Source organism: Aquarana catesbeiana, linkage group LG02 (assembly GCF_042186555.1).
Source record: "Aquarana catesbeiana isolate 2022-GZ linkage group LG02, ASM4218655v1, whole genome shotgun sequence".
Classification (NCBI taxonomy): domain Eukaryota; kingdom Metazoa; phylum Chordata; class Amphibia; order Anura; family Ranidae; genus Aquarana; species Aquarana catesbeiana.
The window spans coordinates 466,115,525-466,141,184 of record NC_133325.1 but is presented as its reverse complement, the minus strand read 5'-3'; the positions used below and the strand labels follow the sequence as shown (position 1 = coordinate 466,141,184).

The 25,660-nt window shown below is 43.4% G+C and overlaps 1 protein-coding gene across 3 annotated transcripts in view; it reads right to left on the bottom strand.

Annotated features, from left to right (window-relative positions):
* LOC141128408 (uncharacterized) overlaps positions 1 to 25,660 on the bottom strand; it is an 88,765-nt gene that overhangs the window by 6,570 nt on the left and 56,535 nt on the right. For all 3 annotated transcript variants that reach the window (XR_012241688.1, XM_073615690.1, XM_073615689.1), the window contains exon 3: positions 1,272 to 1,439. Coding sequence is in view for 2 of the 3 variants with exons in the window: in XM_073615690.1 (XP_073471791.1) it covers positions 1,272 to 1,439 (168 nt within the window). In the remaining variant the exon portion in view is untranslated. The remainder of the gene's footprint in view (positions 1 to 1,271; positions 1,440 to 25,660) is intronic.

Genomic DNA, 25,660 nt, shown 5'->3' with positions numbered 1-25,660 from the left:
GTCCTCAGACTGGCAAGGGAACAATAAACCAGCATCCACCAATACCAGTTGAGTGTGCATATATTTTATAGTCAATAAGTTTAAGAATATCAGTTTTAGTACAAAGTATTTAAGCTGTAGACCACACAATCAGCACTACATAAAGTACACCCAAAACAATGATGATGAAATTAACCACCTGGGCTCTGAAAGGTTGTACTCTCTTCATGACCAGGCCATGGTTTGCTATTCAGTACTTTGCACCTTTAACTGGCAATTGCATCATCATGCAACACTGTATGCAAATTAAATTTATATCATTTTTGTACACAAATAAAGCTTTCATTTGATGGTATTTGATCACCACTGGGTTTTTTATTTTTTGCTACATAAATTAAAAAAAAATATTTTCCACTTTCTGTTATAAAACATATCCAATAAAATCACATTTCTTTGTAAATTTAGGCCAAAATATATGCTGTACGTGTCTTTGGTAAAAAAAAATCCCAATAAGTGAATATTAATTGGTTTGTGAGAAAGTTAAAGCATCCACAAACTATGGTATATATATTTGAAAAGTGATCAATCCTGATGTACTGATGGCCTATCTCATTTCTCGAGGCCCTTAAAATTACCCCTTTTTAGAAGTAGACAGTCTGAGGTATTTAGTAAGAGGCGAGTTTTTGAAGTTACAATTATTTGTCACAACTTGTTGGAAAATTAAGAAATTTAATTTTTTTTCCCATTTTTTTGCATACTGTCACCAGTGCATTACAGCATCATCATATGACTGGTGTGGAGGTGATCAGAGATACTGACTGGTGACAGTATGTTAATAAATAAATACATTTTTTATAAAATTTTTAAACATTTTTCAACCTTTTATTTCCTTTTTTATTTGTATTTTTTGCTTCTTTTTTTTTTTTACATACTCTCATCAGAGTAGTTTAGTGTCACCATAACACTGTACTACTCTGATGTAGTGATTAGGTTTTTTTTTTTTTTTACACTTTGATCACTGTTACTATGATGATCATTATAACAGCAAAGTTTTGAACTGTCATGAATTGGTTACATTCATAACAGCTGTGATTACTAGTGATCTGTAATTGGTTGTAGCTAATCACATGGTACAGGGTGCTGTGATTGGCCCAGGTACTGTGTGATATCTGTGGGCCAATCACAGCATCACTCAATGGTAAACAGCTGTTATGAATTCATAACAGCTTTGTTGACCTTGCGATCACATAGAAAATGAGCTATCCACTGCATCAACAGTGTATAAACATTACCTGGTTCATATGAAGTTTCACGGAGAGGATGATGAGAATATTGAGATGTACCCCTCAGGCATCTTTTGAAACCAAATGAAAGTATTACCAAAACAACTACAACTAAGATAACGCTGAAGATAGAGGTCAAGATGATCTCAGCATAGTCCATACTGTGTTTTTCTGCACCTGTAAAAGACCAGAACAATATCAGAGGATTCATTCAGCACAACTGAGACTTGTAAAAATGAATACTATTTCCAGGAATATGTGATTGGTGGAACTAAACCATTAAAGTGTAACTAAAGGCAAAACTTTTTATTCAATTTGGATAGATTAAGGTAGGGTTATAACCCCCGTCACAGTTTCTTTTTTTTTTTGCCATCTGTGCCCCATTGGGGAGATTACCCTTCACTTCCTGTCTCATAGCCAAAGCAGGAAGTGAGAGGAAATCCCTCCAAAGTGGTATATCACCAGTATTACCAGCACTAGTGTCCCCATCAGAAGATTTCCCCATTATTAGTGTTCTGATGTCAAACCAAAATTTGAGATTTTGTTTTACTTTCAGTTTTGATTATAACAGTAAACAGAATAGAGTGAATCTTACTAACAGGGTCAAAGACAGCAATAAAAACTGACAGGTGTTCTAATTCCTCTCCACTCTGTCTAAAACTAAAAAATAAATAAATTACATTTAGTTACACTTTAAGTCTTCAGGGAATGTGTAAGTCCAGTCAACAAAAATATATCTTTGTGTTGGTTAGAGTAGAGAATTGTTGAAAACCCTTTCAGTTCTTTTTTGCTGTCTGAGGCCCAGTTGGAAAGAATATCCTTCAGATCCTGTACACGGTGGCACCAGTTCTTGGGACAGAAACTGAAGGTAAACCTTCAAATACTTTCTTTTCTAGTGGAACTGACAAAATCTAGATCTTCCATCATGATCATATTGCTGTCTATATCCCCGATAACGGAAAATTGTATCATGCTTACGGTAGTTTTACTTTCCTGGTGCCTATCCATGGCAGCATACCTGTGATAGAGCTCCACCTCTACTCCTTCAGGACTAGTAAATAGCATAAATTAAAGGGCATAGTCCCTCCCCCAACATTCTTCGTAATATAGAATACCAAGGGTGGCAGTCTATGCTGCCATGGATAGGCACCAGGAAAGGAAAATTACGGCAAGTATTATACAATTTTCCATTTTCCTGGTGCCTCCATGGCAGCATACCTGTGATTAATAACTAGTTCACATGGGTGGGTTTAATGCTTTAACGAAAAATAAACTTTAATTAGACACAGACATAGCAGCATGAATCGCTTTTCTCCCGAACTCTACAGTTGTAAGAGCCCCAGGATCAATACGATAATGTTTGAGGAACATGTGATGGGAAGACCAAGTGGCGGCCCTGCATACTGTTTCAAGAGAAACATTTGCTCTCGCTGCCCAAGATGCTGATACCACTCGTTGAATGAGCATTCACTTGAGCCGGAGGATCCAAGTTCTTCACCCTGTATGCTTTCTGTATTAGTTTGACGAACCAAGAGGCCAAGGTTCTGGGGGAAGCCTCCCTTTATTCCTGCCCCATGGAATGATGAGAAGTCTGTCGGAGTTCCTAAAACTCACTGTGGCTTCCAGGTAGGCCCTGAGAACTTTGGAGAGATCTAACTCCTGACAGGAACTTGATTCTGGGTCAGAGAAGACTGGTAATGCCCATGGTTCTGATAGATTTGCCGTAGAGGTGACCTTGGGCGTGAACCCTCTGAGAAGGTGAAGGTCTACTCTGTCTGGAATAAAAGAAATGTGTTCATCTCCCACTCCCAGGGAATGAAGCTCTGAAGTCCTTCTGCCGGATGTGATAGCCAGGAGGAATGTTGTCTCCAGGGTTAGGTTCCAAATTGATATTTTATCCACCGTGCAAATGGGTGAGCAGATAATACTTCCAGTATCAGGGGAAGATCCCATTTTGGAAAGGAACGCCTTGCTGGAGGGCGCATCTTCAGAACACCTTTGAGAAATGTGACCACTAGAGAATCTTCAGCCCACCTTGTGTTTGTTGCTGCTGAGATTGCCGATACTTGAACTTTAAGGGAACTCTGGCTGAGGCCCAAATCAAAACCTGTTTGGAGAAAGCTCAAAATATCAACAGTAGTCGGAGAGACTGGATCAAAACCCTTTCCTGTGGCGTAAGATACGAACTTGTCCCAAACCTTAGCATATACTGCATTGGTTGCTGGTTTCCGGGCTTTCAGCAAGGTGGATATAACTTCCTGGGAACATCCTAACAGCTCAAATCCCCTCCTTTCAACCTCCATACTTGAAGATACAGCTTTTGTGGATCTGGATAGATTAGCTTGCCCTGGGTTAACTGCGGGAAGGGGGGGATCTTTATAGGAGGATTCACACTGAGGTGCAAGGCTAGGGGAAACCAAGGTCTCTTCGGCCAGTAAGGTAATACTGCCAGGACTTGAGCTGGCTACCTTAGGAGTCTGAGGAGAAATTTCAATATGAGCGGATGAGGAGGAAAGGTGTAAGCCGTCTTGAAGCTCCAAGGGCGTGATAATGCGTCTACTCCCTCCGCTTGTGGGTGTGGCAGGCGAGAAAAAAAATCTACTGAGTTTGGAATTCTCCTGGGAAGCAAAGAGATCCACTTGTGGGGTCTGCCATAGATGGGCAATCTGATCAAACACATGGGGGTGGAGTGACCACTCGTTGTCCCCAAATCTCCTTGACAAGATGTCTGCCTCTGTGTTCATCTTTCCTGGGAGATATATCGCTCTGAGGTCCACCAGATTCCTTTCGGGCCTGTTTCTGAAGATAGGAGACTGTCGCTTTGTTGTCCAGGCGCAGAAGAGCCCTCTGTCCTTTGATTTGGGGTGCAAATGAAGTTAGAGCTAGAAAGGCTGCTCTGATTTCCAATGCATTGGATACTATCCCCCTGATGGGAAAGGACCATCTCCCCTGGATTCTGACTTCTCCACAATGGCCACCCCACCCCTAACCACTCACATCTGAAGTAAATGTGGTCCAAGAATGGGAATCCAGATGATGAGAACGGGAGAGATTTTCCGGTCTGGTCCACCAGTGCAAGCTCCTGGACATCAGGGTCGACAACAGAATTGTCTGGGATAGTGCCATTGTGCTAGGAAGCCTGCCTGGAAGTGTCTCAGATGCCAATGAGACCACGGGAATACAGGAAGACATCGTGCCTATGAGGCTCATTGTGAGGCTGACAGGTGGGACTTTTGTAAAGTCTTCAACATCTTTTGAGTGATGCCCTCCATCTTCTGTTGAGGTAGAGAAACTGTGGCCTGATCTGTATTGAACATTGCCCCTAGGTAGGTCATCTATTGGGTTGGGATCAGCTGGCTTTTTTTGTAATTCACCAACCAACCTAGATCTGACAAAGACTGCAGAAGTATCTCTCTGTGGGCTATAAGTTGACCTGGATTGTTTGATAACAGTAGGATGATGTCCAGATAGTGGTAAATTCTTAACCCTCTCTCCCTTAGAGGGGCCAGGACGGATATTAGCAGCTTCATAAACACCCGAGGGGAGGTGCAAAGCCCAAAGGGTAGAGCATGGAATTGCAGGTGGACATGACCCACTGCGAACCTTAGATACCTCTGGAAAGATGGTAGGATAGGAACATGTAGGTAAGCGTCCTGCAGGTTTACTGATATCAACCAATCTCCTGGTTGTATGACCTGGATGATTGTCTGCAGCGACTCCATCTTGAAACTCTCGAGATGAATGTATTTGTTGAGTCTCTTCAAGTCTATCACAGGTCTCCAGTCGCCCGTCTTCTTCTGTACCAGGAAGAGGGTGGAATAGAAACCTGTAAAACGTTCCGATGGAGGGACGGGTACTGCGGCCCCCTGAAGCTGAAGCAACTTCATAAACCGACCTAAGGCCAGAGCTTTCTCCGGGGAGGCCAGAACCTGGGATTCCTTGAAGGACGTGTGTGGAGGCTGATGATAGAAAGTCCAGAAATGTCTGTGTTGAATTGTTCATAGGACCCATGGGTCCTGGCACCTGGCAGCCCAGACTGGGAAAAAAAAGTTTTAGCTGGGCTCCTACTGGGGGTGTCTCAGCCCCTTTGGCGTCAAAAAGACTTTGTCCCCCCCTGGGGAGCAGTGAGAGTCTTGTTTTTTCTGGCACCCAAAAAGGAAGACTGAGTTCCTCGCCGTGACCTCTTGTAGACTTTAAAGGGACGAGATTGCCTAAAATCTCTGGAGCTTGACTGCATGAAGCGAGATGTATAACCTTCCTGTCCTGAGGAAGCAAGCCGGATTTTCCTCCTGTTTCTCAGGAAATTGCTTTGTCCAGCCTTTCTCCAAAGAGGGATTCTCCATCAAATGGAATCTTGCACCAATTTGTTTTGACACAAGATCAACAGTCCATGGTTTCAGCCATTGGGCCCTTTTTGCCGTGAGCGAATGCAGCATTGAGTTAGCCGAACAGCGAACCGTGTCAATGGCTGCTTCACCCACAAAATCCGCCGCCAACTTAAGCTCTTCCAGAGCCTTGATTATATCATCCTTGGGGACATCCTGGCGGAGGGCTGCTTCTGTTTTCTGTCCATGACCTGACGGCATTAGAGACAGACGTTAGCACAATGGCAGGTCTCCAAGCTGCCCCTGCAGTTAGATAGCTTCCCTTGAGATCCAAGTCAATTCGCCTATCCAGGGGATCCTTAAATGAAGCTGAATCCTCCATTGGCAAATTCATGTTCTTTGCTAGCCATACAACTGCCGCATCTACCACAGGCATTGAACTTAGAGATTGTGTATCCTTATCGGCTAATGGATACAACTTGGACAAGGAAAATTTTTTTGTCTGTCTTGTTCCATTCATCCTCTATGACCTCTTTGATCTCTCCCATTAATGTGAAGAACACTTGCTTTTTCTTAGGGAAAGGAAAATAAGTCTTTGACTTTTGAGGTGGTTCTTCTGTATCCTTTCCAAACAATGGCGTTCTTCACTGCCTCAACAAATGGTTGGACCAAGGAGAAACTAAAAGCCGAAGGTTTAGCCTCCTCTGATGACTCTCCAGAAGGATCCTCAAGGGAAGAGTGTCTGGCTGTGCTTCCTGAAATAGGTAACGGGTTACCACCTGATGAAGGATCCAGAGTGTCGGGGTCTAGGCTTTGAGCCTGAAGAGCCTGAGGAGCCGCATGGGTGGGTATTATGGCCGCCAGCTCTGAAAAAGAGTCCTTCATGGTCTTTTTTTTAAATCTGATTTTTTATTTTATTTATAAAACATAGAAAGAGAAAACACTCTTCCTTAAAACAAAAACATACATCGAATTACATTGCCAAGGACATATTATTATCCAAATGAACAACCAATCAGATACTTCTCCTGTATTGTTATGGTAAATATGAGCTTACAATCAACTTTAGAAGATAAATCTCTACATATCCATACCAGTTTCTGCTATATCACATATTTTCTACGTTTAGTAAGCGTGTCCTTTTAGTACTTCGTACCCCTGCACTGCTCCCAGTCCTTGAAAGGACAATCGGTCGGAGCAGAGGTACCCCTCCCCCCTAAACAATGAGGGGGGGATTCAGTGTTCTTTCTTTAACTAACATATAAGTCAACCATATAACTCGTCACTGCAGAGTTAGACAACTTCTCAACAAGAATATTATGTCAGATTGATCCACATTCTGAGTCTCTATATCACTATATCACCCTTTACCCACCTAGCGTAGACAGCCTCCTTCCTCAAATAAGGGGAGTAATCGTCTATGTCCTGCCACCAAGTATTTTATTTTGGACCAGTTGGAAGGGGGCTAAACCAGGTACCACCAACCATGGATCCTATATACGTTCAAACTTTGCTGGACTGCCTCTGTGCTGGTATGTCAACTTTTCCCTCAATACAGTGTCATTTATGGTATTAACTCAATCTGCGTGTGTTGGGGTGACACCGAGAGCCATTTTTTAGCTATAAGTTTTCTGGCAATAAACAATATTCTGCTAATGGCTATGTAGGTGTGCGGTGTATATAGTTCCTCGTCCAACCATCCCAACAGACACATCTTGGGGTCAACCACAAATGTAAGATTCCATATTTTATTTATAGAGTTGATTATTTCAGACCAGTATCTTTGCAAGAGCATGTGTACAAGCGTACCGTTATCTATCTTGCAACAGGGGCAAAAAGGGTAATCTCTTCTGTGCCATTTATGTAGTTTATATGGGGTGCGGTAAGTTCGGTGTATAATGAATAATTGTGTAAGTTTTTGGGAGGAGGAAAGAGACACCTTGGGTACATTCTCCATTATAGCAGACCATTCCTCATCTGTGATGTGACCTATATCTTCCCCCCAACTTGTCCTGCATTTTAATGACATAGTCTTGGATACCTGCATTTTTAGGGATTCATATGTAGATGATATCTGTCCTTTCCTAGACAGTGAAGTTACCAGTTGTGTAAGCACCGTGGGTCTAGTTAATTCCCATTTGGATAGTGTAGCTTGTGCTGAGATGGCGTGCCTAAGTTGTAAGTATTGAAAAAACACAACATTTGGTATGCCATATTCTTCCCTTAGGGATTGGAAATCCCGTAGAAGTCCACCCTGGTATAGCTGCTGAATATACACCACCCCGCTCCTAGACCACGCAGAGAAGCCCTTTAATTTACACAGTTTGGGAAAGTTGCTATTGTTCCATATACAAGACCATTCAGAATACCCTTCATAGTGAAAATGTTGCTTGGCCTTATTCCATACTTTATCTATAAGCACCATAGTTCGATATTCAGGTGTTTTGCGGTACTCTCCTGCTTCCAAGCACTCCACAAGGCCCCCACTCGAGAGTAAAGTGCGTATGATATTGCCTGTAGGGTCAGATGACTCTAAGCTCTGCCAACCCATTAGGTGTTGTAATTGGGCCGCTATGAAATAATAGTATGGGTTCGGGACTGCCAGCCCGCCCGAGTCCTTTGCCTCCTGTAATGTTTCCAATTTAATACGCGGCACCTGTTTCCTACAGATCAAGGAGCGAAATATGGTGTTACATTTTTTGAAAACATGGATAGGAATCCATATAGGGGCGTTGTGGACCCCAGACCATTTTTATCAAATTACATCGGCCAACTACCGAAAGGGGAAGTTTAATCCAACTAGCTGCCTTTTCCTGGAATTAACTAACTATTGGAAAATATCTACCACCCTTATCTGGTCTGCTGCTGAAGGAAGAGGCAATACAAGGGGATCTAGTGGTAACAGTGTAGATTTGTCCCAGTTTATCTTGAACCCCAAATAGGATCCAAATTTACAAATTAACTCCATGAGATTTGTTAAAGAGGCAGATGTGTCGCCCAAAAAGATGAGTGCATCGTCAGCATACAAGGCTATTTTATCTTCTAAATTTTCTCTTTTAAAATTGCAGATAGCTGGATTCCCTCTGATAGCAGCAGCCAGAGGCTCTATGGCCAGTGCAAAGAGCAACGGGGATAGTGGGCAGCCCTGTCTTGTTCCCCTGTGTAGGTCAAAGAAGGAAGATAGTGTGTTGTTAATTCTAATGCAAGCTTGTACAGTAGTTTAATCCAGGAAATAAATGTCTCCCCTAAATTGAATTTCTCTAGCACCCTCCAAAGGTAATCCCATTCTACGCTATCGAATGCCTTAGCGGCGTCTAGTGAAAGGATAGCTCTTTGACCTTGATTATCTGTTGGAATTTGCATATTTAAATATAATCTGTGAAGGTTGTGTGCTGTGGATCTGTTAGGTATAAATCCCGATTGATCCGGGTGCACTATTTTTGTCACCACCTTAGACAACCTCATAGCGAGGACTTTAGTGATCAATTTCAAATCATTATTTAAAAGTGATATGGGCCTGTATATGACTCAGGTTGGTTCGGATCCTTCCCGGGTTTCAACAGGACCACTACCACTGCCTCATACATGGAGTCTGGTAAGGAGTCAGTGGCATGTGCTTCCTTGATTGTGTGGAGCAATTCCAGTAGTAGTATGCCACCAAACTTTTTATACATCTCAATTGGAAGACCATCATTTCCCAGGGCCTTAGAATTGGGGAATGTTGCTAATGCAAGTTGCAATTCTTCTAGCGATATAGGTGCATTGAGCAGTTTTTTGTCTTCCCCCTGTATTGTCGAAAGTGAGATTCCATCTAAAAACTCAGTTAAGGCGGCTTCGGAGTAATTTACCTTTGAGGAATACACATCCTTAAAAAAGTTGCAGAATCCCTGCATAATTGAAGGGGTGTCCATAACTACCTGTGTTGGTGACACCGCCAAGCGGTGAATAATTGGTGATGGTTGTTGCGATTTGGCTATTACTGATAAGATATGGCCTGTTTTTTCCCCCTCTTCAAAGTATGTTTGTGAGGTAAAGAAACGTTTGTTTTCTGCTTGTTGGGTATGTATGGTTTGGTACATTTTTTGTGCGTCTTTCCATTTTCTTTCATTTTCAGGTGTGGGCACTTGTAAGAATTCCTCATCTGCTTTGTCTACCGCTATACTGGCGTCAGGTGCCCATTGTCTGCTATTTGTTTTAATTGTGGCTATTTCCTTGATACACATTCCCCTGATAAAAGCCTTCAGTGTGTCCCAAACTATACCCGGTGGGGCAGAATGTTTATTGTCCAGTAAAAAGTGCTGAATTTGTGTTTGCATATGTTTAGTGTCTCTAAACAGAGGAATCCAGAAAGAATTCATCTTCCAATGTACTGGTAATTTTACAGTGGGGAAGTTTAGACTGAGTTGTACCGGGGAATGGTCGGATAGACCTCTGGCAAAATAGGTGACTTTTGGATCATAGCTGTGTGTCGGTGTAGTGCCCAATGCTAAGTCAATGCGTGACAAGGTGGAATGCGTTAGTGAATGATATGAAAATTGTGCCTTAAAAGGAAACTTACACCGCCATAAATCAAAAAGCCCAATTTCCGATAAAAATTTGGCAAGAGCTGTATATGTCCTGGGGCCCTGCGGGCAGTACTTCCTGTGCACATCTAGAGACATGTCCAGAGTACTGTTAAAATCCCCCATGACATATACGTACCTGAGGATATTTTGCTAGAAATCTGGAAAGACATTGCAATACTGTTAAATTAAATGGTGGAGGTATATATACATTTATGATCATGCATGTGTGTGATTCCCAAGTTCCCATCAGAAAAATAAACCTGCCCTCTACATCAATTTGTGCATCAATTTATGTAAATGAGGTAGTCCTGGAAAACAGTACACTCACACCCCTTAAATACCGGGTATGTGTGGAATGGTATTTAATGGGATATTTCGAGAAGTGCAACAGGTTGGTGTTGTCTTTAGCGAGATGCGTTTCTTGCAGACATAATACAGTGGGGCTCCGGTGCGAGACAAAAGTGAAAATGGCAGTTCTCTTTTTAGGGTCATGTAAGCCTCTCACATTCCATGAAAGGATTGATTCTGTTCGCTTAGTCATTTGGTTTTATTTCTAGTTGTGACCCATTTTCCCATACTGGAGGTCTGTGATAGGTGGACTCAGATGATTCAACATAATTTCTGAAGTATAGAGAATGTATTGTTTGACTCGAACTATGTGTCCCACTCTGCAGGTCTGCATCTAACAACAAAGCGGACTTGCTTTGCGACCTACATATATAGCGCCCATTCAACCAGGGCTTAAAAACAGAAAAAAGAAAAACAAACTGAAACAATGTAACTTCCATTGGAAAGCCTTCCATTGGTGCCCCGCAGGGCTCTTGGTGGGGTAATAACGAGGGCTGGGACCTTGTGCCCTCAAAGTCATAGACTATAGGGGTCACTGGTAAGATAAATCAATAAAGTCAGTTGTGACTCTCTGCGGGCTCCATTTTTTTTCACCCCAAGGTGAGCATTAAGTGTATGGAATTTGTACGTCGTCTTATCCTGGTTCATTTCCGCGCGCGGCTGCCTGCAAGTGTCTCTCGTGTCGGTCAAGCCAGTTCTTCATGGTCTGTTTGAGCAGATCAACCACCTGACGGCTCTCTAGTTCACGGTTGGCTGCGTAATCCCTGAGACAGTCCTTACAGAAAAACTTATCAGGGAGTGGTAAAGCGCCACATGCCCAACATTTCTTGTTTAACCATCTAGATGCGGGTGAGGGAGAGCGATGGCGTCTTCTAGAGCCAGATCTCCGGGAAGATTTATGACGTGAAGAACATGACTCTCGCTCTGGGCCTTCGTCATTATCATAGCGTTTTGAAGATTTTCTGAACCGCTTGGCGGGAGCAGGGCTGCAACAAACAGGGTTTGTTATAAGTGGCGCACTCTTTTTTTTGAGCTGCAGGGCACACACAGGCTATGAGGAGCAGCCCTGAGCTCAAAAAGAAACTAACCTTTATAGGGAGAGAGGGAGGGAACACTCCGTTAATTGTTTTAGACAGAAACAAACCTGTAGTTAATTAGTTCAAGATCTTCCTGGCAACATCAACCAGAATGGCATGTTTCTTCCCTCAAGGAAAATGGCAGCCAAGGCTTTGCCGCCCTATGCGCCTGCTTATGCAATCATTCATTTGTTCTTAGATCGCCAGCAGACTGCGTTCCTATGAGGAAACTCTGCAAGACCCCAAAAGATCCACAGAAGGGGTTCCCAGTCTTACCATCGCTAATAGCGGCCCAAGAACAGGGACTGCGCACGAGAGAGGCTGAACCCGACGGACGCTGCCAACTGCAGAGGTATGGACATACTGCTACTCTTCACCAGATCCAAAGGTATGAGGAAAAAAGGAGAATTTTGGGGGAGGGACTATGCCCTTTAATTTATGCTATTCACTAGTCCTGAAGGAGGAGTAGAGGCGGAGCTCTATCACAGGTATGCTGCCATGGAGGCACTAGGAAAGTGATTTCCATTCAAAATGTCACCTTGCTAGGGCATTAAGGTGTCCGTTTATGAAGCAGTGAAAAAATTTCACTGCCTTATTCTCCAGCATTCTCAGAGAAGATCGTTCTCCTCTGGATGCCAGTTTATGAAGCGGTGTAGGAGTGAAGTGATGTACAAATGCTTCAAACATTGGAGAACGGCCCCTGATACTGAAATTTCGTGAGACTTTACGAGATTACAGCACCAGAAATTCACGGAAACACAGAGATATCAGTTTATTAAGCAGTGATAAATTATCACTGCTCAATACACAGACAGACGGCGTGGTTAATGCTAATAAAATAAAGAGTCCCCCTACATAATGTGTGTGTGTATATATATATATATATATATATATATATATATATATATATATATACACACACACACACATTATATATACACACCCAGACTATATATATATATATATATATATACACATACATACACACATATATATATGTATACACATAAATATGACAGGGAGACATGGTTACTGTCTTGGGGGGTCTGAACAAGGTAGAAGGAAGTTAATAATCTTCCTCTTTCCTCCTCAGATCCCCCGGGATTCTCTCTTCACTCCCCGATTCTCCACCTCTGAGCTGGTGAATCGGGGAGGGTGAATTCTGACACAGATCGTCAGTGAAGTTCTGAGATCGCAGCTTCATAAACTGGCCGTTTCTGTTTCAGTCAGTGATGGATTCTCGTCTCGTCGTAAACCGTTTATGGACTGTGATCAGTGGCGATCCTTGGGATCACCGCTGTTCACTGCTTCATAAACGGACACCTAAGTGAGGGGAAAACCGTTCCAAAAGTTTTGACTACAAATATTTATCTCTGATAGACATATGTAGGGACTTATAAAAAACTATAAAGCATATTCCAATTTGCTCCAGTGGGGAAAAAAATTCCTTCCTGATTCTCCAACAGCAATCATTTACTGTATTTCCTGGATCAATAATCTCTGGTGTTATTACCTATAAATGTTATTATCCTATTATATTTTGTGCATTTGGAAATGCATCCAGCTCTTTTTTTAACCACTTACGGACCGCCTGCCGTCGTTATACGTCGGTATTTTGAAGAGGAATATCGTTGTTATGGCAGCAGCTAGCTCCCATAACCCCAGTATCCTCTTCTTCAGCGGGCGGTCCGCTGAAGCCCTCCGCCGCTTACTGGAGCCGTTGGTAGCAGTGAAGGCAACTGAGTACTGTTAGGTATGGAGACGAGTGAGGGGAAGATGGCCCCCACCCTTAGCTCTTAAAGAGACTTTTTTTTTTTTTTTCAAATGACATTTTTTTTTTTATTATTCCATTTTAGTATAAATATGAAATCTGAGGTCTTTTTGACCCCAGATCTCATATTTAGGAGGTCCTGTCATGCTTTTTTTCTATTACAAGGGATGTTTACATTCTTTGTAATAGGAATAAAAGTGACACATTTTTTTTTTAAGAGAACAGTGTAAAAAAAATAAAATAAAAAGTAAAATAAATAAGAAAAAAAACATTTTTTAAACGGCCCGTCCCGCCGAGCTTGTGTGTAGAAGCAAACACATACTTGAGCAGCGCCCGCATATGAAAACGGTGTTCAAACCACACATGTGAGGTATTGCCACGATCGTTAGAGCTAGAGCAATAATTCTAGCCCTAGACCTCCTCTGTAACTCAAAACATGCAACCTGTAGAATTTTTTAAAGATTTTTAAGGGTAAAAGTTTGTCACCATTCCACGAGCGGGCGCAATTTTGAAGCGTGACATGTTGGGTATCAATTTACTCGGCATAACATTATCTTTCACAATTAAAAAAAAAATCGGGCTAACTTTACTGTAGTCTTATTTTTTTAATTCAAAAAAGTGTATTTTTTCCAAAAAAAAGTGCGCTTGTAAGACCTCCATTTTATTCTCTAGGGTGTTAGAAAAAGAAAAATATATAATGTTTGGGAGTTCTAAGTAATTTTCTAGCAAAAAAAATGTTTTTAATTTGTAAACACCAAATCTCAGAAAGAGGCTTGGTCCTTAAGTGGTTAAATAATCTACTGAGCTGGCTGGAGCTAGTTCTTCAGGAAGTATATTCCTAATTTTCACAGCTCTTACTGTAAAGAAGCCTTTCTGTATGTGGAGGGTAAACCTCTTTCCTGGTGCCTCCCTGGCAGCATACCTATGATAGAGCTCTGCCTTGGACTCTTCCCTCAGATCTCGGAAAGAGCACAAACGAAAAGCCTAAACACCCCCCAGCATTCTCCCTATTTCCTTATACCTTATGGTTGATGAATGGAAGATAGATGTCCCTACTTCTGCTTTGGGCAACTTCCACCTAGATTCAACCTCTCCCAGGCACAGTTCCAGTCCTTGGGCTGCTAAATACTGATAAGGCTGGGAACCCCTTCTGTAGGTATTTTGGGGTTAGAACAAGTATTCTCACTAGGAGCTGTTCCTACTTGCAGAGTTGTAATATGGCGTTTGCTTGATCTAGGTCAGGAGAGCAGTTTATAACTATAATTTTCTCTTTCCCTCCTTCGATGCCTTCTACTCGATTCGTTCCCCTCTCTTACTTTCTGGGTCTCCTAAGGCCATGAGTGCTTTAGATTTACTGTATAGCAGGCTGGTTGCTGATGGGCCTCCGTGCTACGCAGTCTTACTGAAAGTGCCAGAGGTCTCTTTCCCATTCAGAGGCTCTCGTACATTCTGCTGGTATACTGCATATGCATGGTATGTTGATGAGACCTTGGATAAGGAAAAACTTGCCCTTTTCTCAAAGATAAGCCAGAAAGCTGGAGAATAGCCCCCCGCCCCTTCATTAAGAGATTTTAAATTCTAGTGCCAGTATGTCATTACATCTGAGCCCTGCTTATGCCTTACAGCTGCTGTGGTTTTATGCTGAATTTATCTGCTACGATTGGTGACCAAAGTCTTGTACAAGTTCTGTACAATCCAAGAGATCCAAGGGGGCTTTCAGGCATCATGAAGTGTTGGTCTAGGTCAGCACCGTACATTATGCATATTCCTTTCGATCTAAATGCAGATCTTTCAATAGAGGCAGATCCAGAAGACGGCATCATTCCTCTTCCTCCCCTGGTTGCGGTAGAGGTAAAAAATGCTGGTCCTGTGGTGCCACCCTTCTACCAGACAAGTTAGTTTGCAAGAATTGCTTCAGAGACTACACACCAGAGTGGGAATTAGAAAGTCATCAAGTTTCATCCTTTCAAATTGCTAAGGATTCTTTCTTTAAATTACCAGCTACTCTGCTGTCACAGCCTTCAGTTCAGCCTATTCAGAATTACACTGACTTATCTCTACCAGGTTCATCCACTAGTGGCCAAATGTCCAAAGAATTATCAGAATAATATTCAACTGCTTTTGGCTTTTGTTTTTCCCCTGGTGCAGCTACATCCAGGCGATAAAACATGCCATTGGTTGGCAGGAGCCTGAGGAATACCCAAAGAAGACTAAGGTGCTTTTCTTTTTTGAATGGGGGAAATCAAGGAACCTATATAAGAGGAGTGGAAGAAAACAGAAAAGAGTGTAGCACCCCAGTAGGCTACTAGTGTTAAATTTAGGGTAGAACAACAATCATTTAATAGTGTCTGTTCTGGGTTCGGCTGGTGCAGGCTTGGTTACTTCCCCCCTGCATCCCATTGAGTTATGAGATATAGTGGGTGGAAGAACACAGACCCTGGCCTGCATATTAATGCCTCTTCAACCAATTCCTAGTCAGTGGAGTGAGTGACCAGCAGGGGCTAAACAGGGTATAAATAGGCTGGGACCCAGAACAAAAGTCTCTTGTTCCTGGGGGAGTAAGACCCAGCCTGAGGGCTGTGGCACCCCTGGGAGTTTACTTGCAGCTGAAAGAATCCTTTTTTGGGGTCCCGGTTTCTACTGTGGCTGGGGGACCTCTGGCCTAGCCTCCTTAATTTTCACAGACAGCTCATCTTAGGATCCAGGACACAGGTAATTCAAGTACAGAAACTGACTGATACTCCAGACAGCAACACAGTATTCAGGATACAGTGAGTACTAGCCTTCTAGATTTAGAGACCTTCTTTGGCCTTATTTGTGAGAGTTTTTTTCTCTGTACATTCAGGGCTATACTTCTGTTGAAGAGCCCTTGCTTAGTACCAGTTTACCTTCACTTCAACCCCCTCCTGCCCGCTGTATAGACAAATGATGATGGAGCAGGGCGGCTCTTGTTCTGGGACGACATCATCATATGATGGCGCCCAGTGTAGCTGTGATCATGCACCTGCGGGCAAACAAGATATTTGGGGCGCACACCCTAAAAGATGCATTAAAGTTGGTGCAGCCATAAGGATCTCCCAATCCATGGATAGTGTAGGACTCACTAATCATGGGGTACTTTGACGCAGTAAGTGGGCTTAGCACCATATAGCAATATGGTGTGACCAAATCCCCATATTTTTTGATAATATTTTTTTTTAATTGTCTAGGTGTTTTAAACTAGCCCTGCTGGAGGGTGCTTTTTTGCATGTGTGCGCTGTAATATTTTGCTCTGCTGTATGGTCTTATGGCTGCACCAGCTTTAATGCATCTTTTAGGGTGTGCCCCCCAAATATCTTGTTTGTCTATTGTATGGATTCTGACCAAATCCTTTTGGGTCAGGAGCACCCCACTCTTTCATTAAGTACCTCTCATTAGTGTCCACTTGTGTCATGGGTGGAGACCTCAAAGTTCTCCCATATAGAAAAGTGTATTGCTCTCATGGTTCAGAGAAGCAGGATCTCCCAATCCATGGATAGTGTAGGACCCACTAATCATGGGGTACTTTGACGAAGTAAGTGGGCTTAGCACTATGGTGTGACCAAATCCCCATATTTTTTGATAATATTTTTTTTAAATTGTCTAGGTGTTTTAAACTAGCCCTGCTGGAGGTAAATGTCTTTTTTGCATGTGTGCACTGTAATATTTTGCCATGCACCTGCGGTGGCGCGCAGTGCGGTGATCACGGGCGCGCTGTGTCCCAGGGACCCCGGCTCTTTACCAATGTGATGAGCTGTGTCCAATCACAGCCGGTCACATGTAAACAAGTAGATGCAGTTTATCGGCTCTCCTCGCCTCACACTGACAGAGTGTGATAAGAGCCGATCAGCAGCATCTCCTCACAGGGGAGATGTGTATAGGTAGTCAGGGCACTGATCATCAGTGCCCTGATTACAATTCAGCCCCAAAAGTGCCACTCTGTGCCCATCAATGACACCACTCTGTGCTCATTAGTGACACCAGTCTGTGCCCATCAGTAAGGCCAATCAGTGCTGCCTATTAGTGCCCATCAGTGCTGCATATTAGTGCCTCCCCTTCAGTGCACATCAGTGAAAGAGAAAAATTACTTATTTGCTAGAGAAAAGGAAAAACTATTTTTTTTTCAAAATCTTTGGTCTTTTTTCATTTTTTAAGCAAAAAATAAAAAACCCAGTGGCTGAAACTTTGGCCACACCTCCTGTAGTCGATGCTGCAGTGGCCCGTTTAGTCAAGAATATAATGTTACACTATAGAGGACTCGGCATCTTTCAAAGAGCCTCTTAATAGGTGTATACATCTTGACCTTAAAAGAACTTATCAAGCACAAGGGGCTCAATTAAACTAGCAGTTGTGCTTACATCAGTTTCTTATACCATCAGAGTATGAATTAAGAACATAGAAGCAGCCATTCACCAAGACATGCCCATAGAAGACGTGATCAAACCTCTGGAACAGCTGAAGCTATTAACCAATTTCATAGGAGAGGGAACAATAGACACGATTTGGTGTTTTGCCAGGGCAAAGTTACACATAATAGCTAAAGCCTGCCATAGAAAGTTCAGCAGGGACCTGCAGAGATTCAAACCATGTATGGGCAGGCTGAATGCACCCAAGTTGATTGATTGATCAATCAACTTGGGTACAACCAGCCTATCAGATTTTACATGTGATTATTGCTAGTGGCTATTATAGCCACTAGCAATAATCACTGTGTTCTCCCAGAGAACACAATGGCTCCATTGGAGGAATTCCCCTATCAATATAGTCAGTGGTTGCAGGAAAGAAAATTGCTCAATCTATGGCCAACATAAGAGAGTCCTGTGCCTGAAATCTTGGGCAGCCGGCACTGCATTTAAACAAAATTTTGTGCAAAATTCCATTTGATGGCAAATTGCTCTTTGGGGAGAAACTAGAAAAGGCTATTTCCAGAGTAACAGGGGCTAAAACAGTTCTTTTGCCACAAGACAGAAAAATTGGAGGCAAACCAAGGCATTTACTGCCAGATTCCAACAGTTAAGTAGCAGACAGTCCCGGCAGGGTAAGGATTCCCAGAGAACTTGGAGAAGCACTCACGTGATGTTCTTAAAAACACATAAACAGAAGGTCCTTTCTAACCCTCTTTATCCTTTTGTATTTTATTGTATTATAACTGTACTGTCTCCCTTTTAAATTGTAAAACGTTGTGTAAACTGTTGGCGCTATATAAATCCTGCATAATAATAATAACCCACAGGAGTCAGCAAAATCTTTTTGACATGAGGCCTGCCAAGGCGATCCCTGTTGGAGCCAGGCTGAAATATTTCACATCAGTCTGAGCAAATAGATGTCAAGATCCCTCGATAATCTCAACAATTCGTTTGGGACACTTTTGGACTTTTAACACCTCCCACCTTGCAACTCATTCACCCCTATGGAGGTACCAAATTCCCCTAAAGAAAGCAGTGATTCTTCAACTTTTTATGACCTTATTACAAGTGTAGGGAGCTGTTAAACTGGTACCCTCCTCAGTAAATTTAAGGGCTTTTATTCCACCCTATTCTTGGTACAGAAGAAAAATGGAGGCTGGAGACCAGTGAAAGTTAAAGTGATTCAATTGTTACATAGTAGGTGAGATTGAAAAAAGACACAATTCCATCAAGTCCAACCTATGTGATTATATGTCAGTATTACATTGTATATCCTTGCATGTTGCAGTTGTTCAGGTGCTTATCTAAAAGCTTTTTATAACTATCGATGCCCCCCGCTGAGACCACTGCCTGTGGAAGGGAATTCCACATCCTTGCTGCTCTTACAGTAAAGAACCCTCTATGTAGTTTAATGTTAAACCTCTTTTCTTCTAATTTTAATGAGTGGCCACGTGTCTTGTTAAACTCCCTTCCGTGAAAAAGTTTTATCCCTATTGTGGTTTCACCAGTACAGTATTTATAAATTGAAATCATATCCCCTCTCAAGCATCTCTTCTCCAGAGAGAATAAGTTCAGTGCTCGCAACTTTTCCTCATAATTAATATCCTCCAGACCCTTTATTAGCTTAGTTGCCCTTCTTTGTACTCGCTCCATTTCCAGTACATCCTTCCTGAGGACTGGGGCCCAGAACTGGACAGCATACTCTAGGTGCAGCCGGACCAAGGTCTTGTAGAGCGGGAGAATTATTTTATCTCTGAAATTGATCCCCTTTTAATGCATGCCAATATTCTGTTTGTTTTGTTAGCAGCAGCTTGGCATTGCATGCCATTTCTGAGCCTATCATCTACTAAGGCCCCCAGGTCCTTTTCCATCCTAGATTCCCCAGTGTATAGATTGCATTCATATTTTTGCCACCCAAAGGCATTATTTTACATTTTTCTACATTAAACCTCATTTTCCATGTAGTTGCCCACCCCATTAATTTGTTCAGATCTTTTTGCAAGGTTTCCACATCCTGCGGAGAAGTTATTGCCTTGCTTAGCTTAGTATCGTCCGCAAATACATAGATTGAACTGTTTACCCCATCCTCCAGGTCGAAAGTTTCAAGATGGAGTTATTAGAAACTATAATTCAAGCCGTCCAACAAAGACCTCAAGGTTGCCTATCTGCATTTTCCCATTCTGCCGGCATTCCAGAGATATCTGCGATCCATAGTTAATCAACCCCATCTACAATTTTAATGTCTGCCTGTGCATCTCCCTGAGAGGTTTCACGAAAGTCCTCATCTCATTCTTGGCTCCCCTGAGAGAGAGAGGTGAAGCTGTATCATTACCTGGACAACATCCTTCTCCTAGCAAAGAGTCCAGAACAGCTTACGATACACAGGGAGATTCATATGACTAAATTAGGGTAGTTTGTATAGTTAATCAGCCAAGAAAAAATACATTTGTTGCCAACACAGTGGAATATCTGGGGGTGATATTCAACACCTTGGAGGGATCAGTATCTCTGCCACACCAGAAAATCTCAACTATTTTACAGAGAATGCAAAGAGTGACGACTCATTCCCATCTAACAGTGTCACACTGTTTGTTTCTAAAAGGCATCATGTCCACTTGCATCCCCCTGGTGCCATGGACCCATGGCAAATGGAAAATTGTATTATACTTACCTTAATTTTCCTTTCCAGGTGCCTATCCATTGCAGCATACGATCCCACCCTCAGTATTCTATATTTACGGAGAATGCTGAGGCTTTTCTTTTATTCTTTTCACTAGACCTGTCGGAGGAGTCCAAGGCGGAGCTCTATCATAAAAAGTATACTAGGAAAGGCAACAGGAAAGAAAAATGATGGTAAACAATTTTACGTCTTTCCTCCAGACATAAGGAGTGTCCCCTTGTCCTCTGCAATGATCTGAAACTGAAACTTCACTCAGAAAATGAAGTACCACTCATTCTCTCCATCATCCCAGCTTGTAACCCAGATACAGTTGTTGTTTTTTTCTGGGGGGAGTAGCTGAGGTCCTCCATGCCTCTTATCATTTTGGCTGTCCTTCTCTGCACTCTCCCAACATCTGGTTGCCAAAACTAAAAATGCATATTCCAGATGAGGTCATATTAGTATTTTGTGCAGGAGCAAATTTATGTCTCTCTCTCTCTCTCTCTCTCTCTCTCTCTCTCTCTCTCTCTGGAGTCTATACCTCTTTTAATAAAAGAAAGTATTTTGCTTGCTTTAGAAGCTGCAACTCAGCATTGCGTTTTGTCATTAAATCCATGATCTACTAGAAAACTCATATCCTTCTCAACCACTGACTTTTTTTTTAATTATTTGTTTATACTGTATGTGCTTGTGAGAATCTTACTTGTGGCACAGCAATCAAAGCATATTTTATATTATAGACACAGAGGCTCAGGTTTTGTTTAATGATGTCCCTTAAGCCCATCCAACTATTACTAGTTTTGGCCACACCCACAGCTCTCCTTGGGGTGTACAAAGGTACCCAAGGTTTTTACAATCCTAGCATTGTCCCTGTCATTGTCCCTGTTTAAAAAAAAAGGGGCTTTTTTATTTTTTGTTAATTTCCAACACAGTGTTTAGTTGGTTGCTAGGATTTGTCTGTGGCAAAATAAATTTCAGGCCAGAGACATTTGGCAACAAGATAAAGGCCTATAAGAGCCCTTAGGATCATCCAAATATTGCAGGATGGGAATGCCCTGAAAGTGTAGCAAGGCTAGCACATGGCAAGGACGTTGGCTAATACTCAGGGTGCTGAGGACAGGCCAAATGGCAAGGACACAAACTTGAAGTGCCGGTGGTCCACAAGAAAAAGGTATCACCATGTGCTGGAAAGATGGGGACATGCAAGTATGCATCTTTGATGTCCACAGAGGCCATAAAGTTTCCCTGATGGAGTGAAAACATTTAGGGCCTTCAGATAGACATGGGGCTGATACCCCTTTTAGCTTGGGAAAAGTGAAAAGGTTAGAGTACCTGAAAGCTCTCTGCCAAAGAAACTATGGCAATGAATTCTTGATCCTAAAGATCTGCAAGAGCTGCATGTGGATCTGCTATTCTGTGTGGAGACACAGGCAGGTTGAAAGATCTGAAGCAGGGAGAGGGCAACCAGTGGAACTGTAGCTTGTAACCTTTACCCAGGCATCTAAAATCTTTTCTGACTAGGTGTCCACAAAGGCTAACAGAATTACCCCCACTTTGGAAAGTTGAGGTGTCCCTTCATGCTGAAGAGGACTTGTATGTAGGCTTTGGTTTGATTTAGAGTTTCAAGATTTATGGTTAAACTGGGCCTCTGGCTTGTGTCCGGCTTTAGAGGTTGAAACCTGGGAGTAACAAAAATAACTTTTTGGGCTCGGGGAGGGGGGTGAGTTGTCACAGCTTAAAGCTTAGGCCTCTTTAGCTGGAACAGATGAGTACCCTTACCTCCAATGACATCCCTAATGAGAGTGTCCAAGTCAGCTCCGAAGAAACATTGTCTCTCAAAAGGCATACGCAGCAGCCACTACATCCCAGCTCCACAGCTTAACATTTCAACCAAAGAGATCTCTGCATGCTCATTTCTAAGAGACTCATATGGGAAATGAAATGAGATATCCACCAACCTTTCCACACAATAGTTTGGGGCTGTTGGCATGAACTCTAATGCCCTGTACACACGGTCGAATTTTCCGAAGGAAAATGTTCGATGGGAGCCTTTTGTTGAAAATTCTGACTGTGTGTAGGCTCCATCACACATTTTCCATAAGAATTTCCGTCACACAGAATTTGAGATCTGGATCTCAAATTTTCCGGCAACAAAATCCGTTGTTGGAAATTCTGATTGTGTGTACGCAATTCCGCATGCTCGGAATCAAGCAGAAGAGCTGCACTGGCTATTGAACTTAATTTTTCTTGGCTCGTTGTACGTCACTGCGTTCTTGACTTTCTGAATTTCCAACCAACTTTGTGTGACCGTGTGTATGCAAGACAAGTGGATTTTGTTGTCGGAATGTGCGATCGTGTGTACGAGGCATAAGTGTTCCATCAATATAGTAATACTGTAGAGGAAAGTTGGATCCTTTCTTAGGAGTCTATTCCATTTCCCCAATGATTGACAAACTAGAATCATGACCATGGCAAATTGCACTGCAGTGCCTGCCAGAGAAAATTAGGTCTTGAAAAGAATCCCAAACATTCATCTATGGAAACCTTAAAAATTGCATATCCTCTACAGCAGGGGTAGGCAACCTGGGGCCCTCCAGCTGTTGCAGAACTGCAAGTTCCACCATGCCTCTGGTAGAAATTGTAACTGCCAGCTTTGCAATGCCTCATGGGAAATGTAGTTCTACAACAGCTGGAGGGCACCCGGTTGCCTACCCCTGCTCCACAAGAATCATCAGATGGGACACTGCCAAATGGGGATGGCCCAATTCTTAATAAAAGACTCCTCAAAGGGTACTGCATTGTGAAAGGAAGTGTAAACAATTTTCCAGTCATTATATGGGATGTCTGGGCGTAGCGGTTGCATAAGCTGAATTTTGTAGTCCAAGGTCCGCTAAGGGATCCTAGACATGTTACAACACTAGTAGAGGCTACAGGCTGCTCTCCCCAGCTTTAAAGTGGTATGCACTGCATCAATAAGAGCTGAAACAATTTCTCTAATCCTGGGAATTATGGCAGCTACCTGCGACTCCTCAGGAATAACATCATCCAGCAAGGTTTTTTGAGACTCTTCTTCAGATAGAGTTTCTGCCGCCAAAGTTTTAGAGCCCACTAAGACAGCAGGCTGGCTAAATAAAGACTCTGCGGGAGAAGATTTTGAGGTATGCTTATAGCCTCTGCAGTCAGACTCAGCAAGAAAAATTGCAATTTGGCAAATTAACACATGCATAACTACCGTTAAATCTCCCCTGGTTACTTTGTTACATAGTCAGGTTGAAAAAAGATACAAGTCTATCTAGTCAGCAGGGGTAGGCAACCTTTTGAGCACAGTGTGCCGAAAAATGTTTTCAAAGAAATTGAACGTGCCGATTTTATTACAAAAAATTGTCAATTTTACACTCTCAATCACGAAAAGGATTTTTTATAAAGTAAATGCTTTAAACTACTAAAATAGAAAATTAACATTCTGCACTCTCACACCTCAGATCAGCCCCAATTCCTGCACCCTCACACCTCTGATCAGCCCCAATTGCTGCACCCTCACACCTCTGATCAGCCCCAATTGCTGCACCTTCACACCTCTGATCAACCCCAATTGCTGCACCTTGACACCTCTGATCAGCCCCAATTGCTGCACCTTCATACCTCTGATCAGCCCCAATTGCTGCACCTTCACACCTCTCATCAGCCCCAATTGCTGCACCTTCACACCTCTCATCAGCCCCAATCGCTGCACCCTCACACCTTTCATCAGCCCTAATTGCTTCACCTTCACACCTCTGATTGGCCGCAATTCCTGCACCTTCACACCTCTGATCAGCCCCAATTGCTGCACCTTCACACCTCTCATCAGCCCCAATTGCTTCACCTTCACACCTCTGATCAGCTCCAATTCCTGCACCTTCACACCTCTGATTAGCCCCAATTCCTGCACATTCACACCTCTGATTAGCCCCAATTTCTGCACCTTCACACCTCAGATAAGCCCCAATTCCTGCACCTTTACACCTCTGATTAGACCCAATTCCTGCACCTTCACACCTCTGATTAGCCCTAATTCCTGCACCTTCACACCTCTGATTAGCCCCAATTCCTGTACCTTCACACCTCAGCTCAGCCCAAATTCCTGCACCTTCACACCTCAGATCAGCCCCAATTTATGCACCTTCACACCTCAGATCAGCCCCAATCATCTGTCCCCACCACTGTACCCCCTGCTCATCTGCCCCACCACTGTAACCCCCTGCTCATCTGTCCCACCACTGTAACCTGTACATCTGCCCCACCACTGTACCACCCCGCTCTTCTGTCCCACCACTGTACCACCCTGCTCTTCTGTCCCACCACTTTAACCCCCTGCTGATCTGCCCCATCAATGTACTCCCTTTCTCATCTGCTCCACCACTGTAACCCCCTGCTCATCTGCCCCACCAATGTACCCCCTTTATCATCTGCCTTACCACTCTAACCCCCTGCACATCTGCCCCACCACTGTAACCCCTTGCACATCTGCCCCACCACTGTAACCCCTTGCACATCTGCCCCACCACTGTAACCCCCTGCACATCTGCCCCACCACTGTACTACCCTGCACATCTGCCCCACCACTGTAACCTCCTGTACATCTGCCCCACCACTGTACCACCCTGCTCTTCTGTACCACCCTGCTCTTCTGTCCCACCACTTTAACCCCCTGCTGATCTGCCCCACCAATGTACTCCCTTTCACATCTGCTCCACTACTGTAACCCCCTGCTCATCTGCCCCACCAATGTACCCCCTTTCACATCTGCTCCACTACTGTAACCCCCTGCTCATCTGCCCCACCAATGTACCCCCTTTCTCATCTGCCCCACCACTGTAACCCCCTGCTCATCTGCTTCACCAATGTACCCCCTTTCTCATCTGCCCCACCACTGTAACCCCCTGCACATCTGCCCCACCACTGTTACCCCCTGCACATCTGCCCCACCACTGTAACCCCCATGCACATCTGCCCCACCACTGTACCCCCCTGCTCATCTGCCACACCAATGTACCCCCTTTCTCATCTGGCCCACCACTGTAACCCCATGCACATCTGCCCCACCACTCTAACCCCCTGCACATCTGCCCCACCACTCTAGCCCCCTGCACATTTGCCCCCCCCACACTGTACTACCCTGCACATCTGCCCCACCACTGTACCCCCCTGCTCATCTGCCCCACCACTGTACCCCCCCTGCTCACCTGCC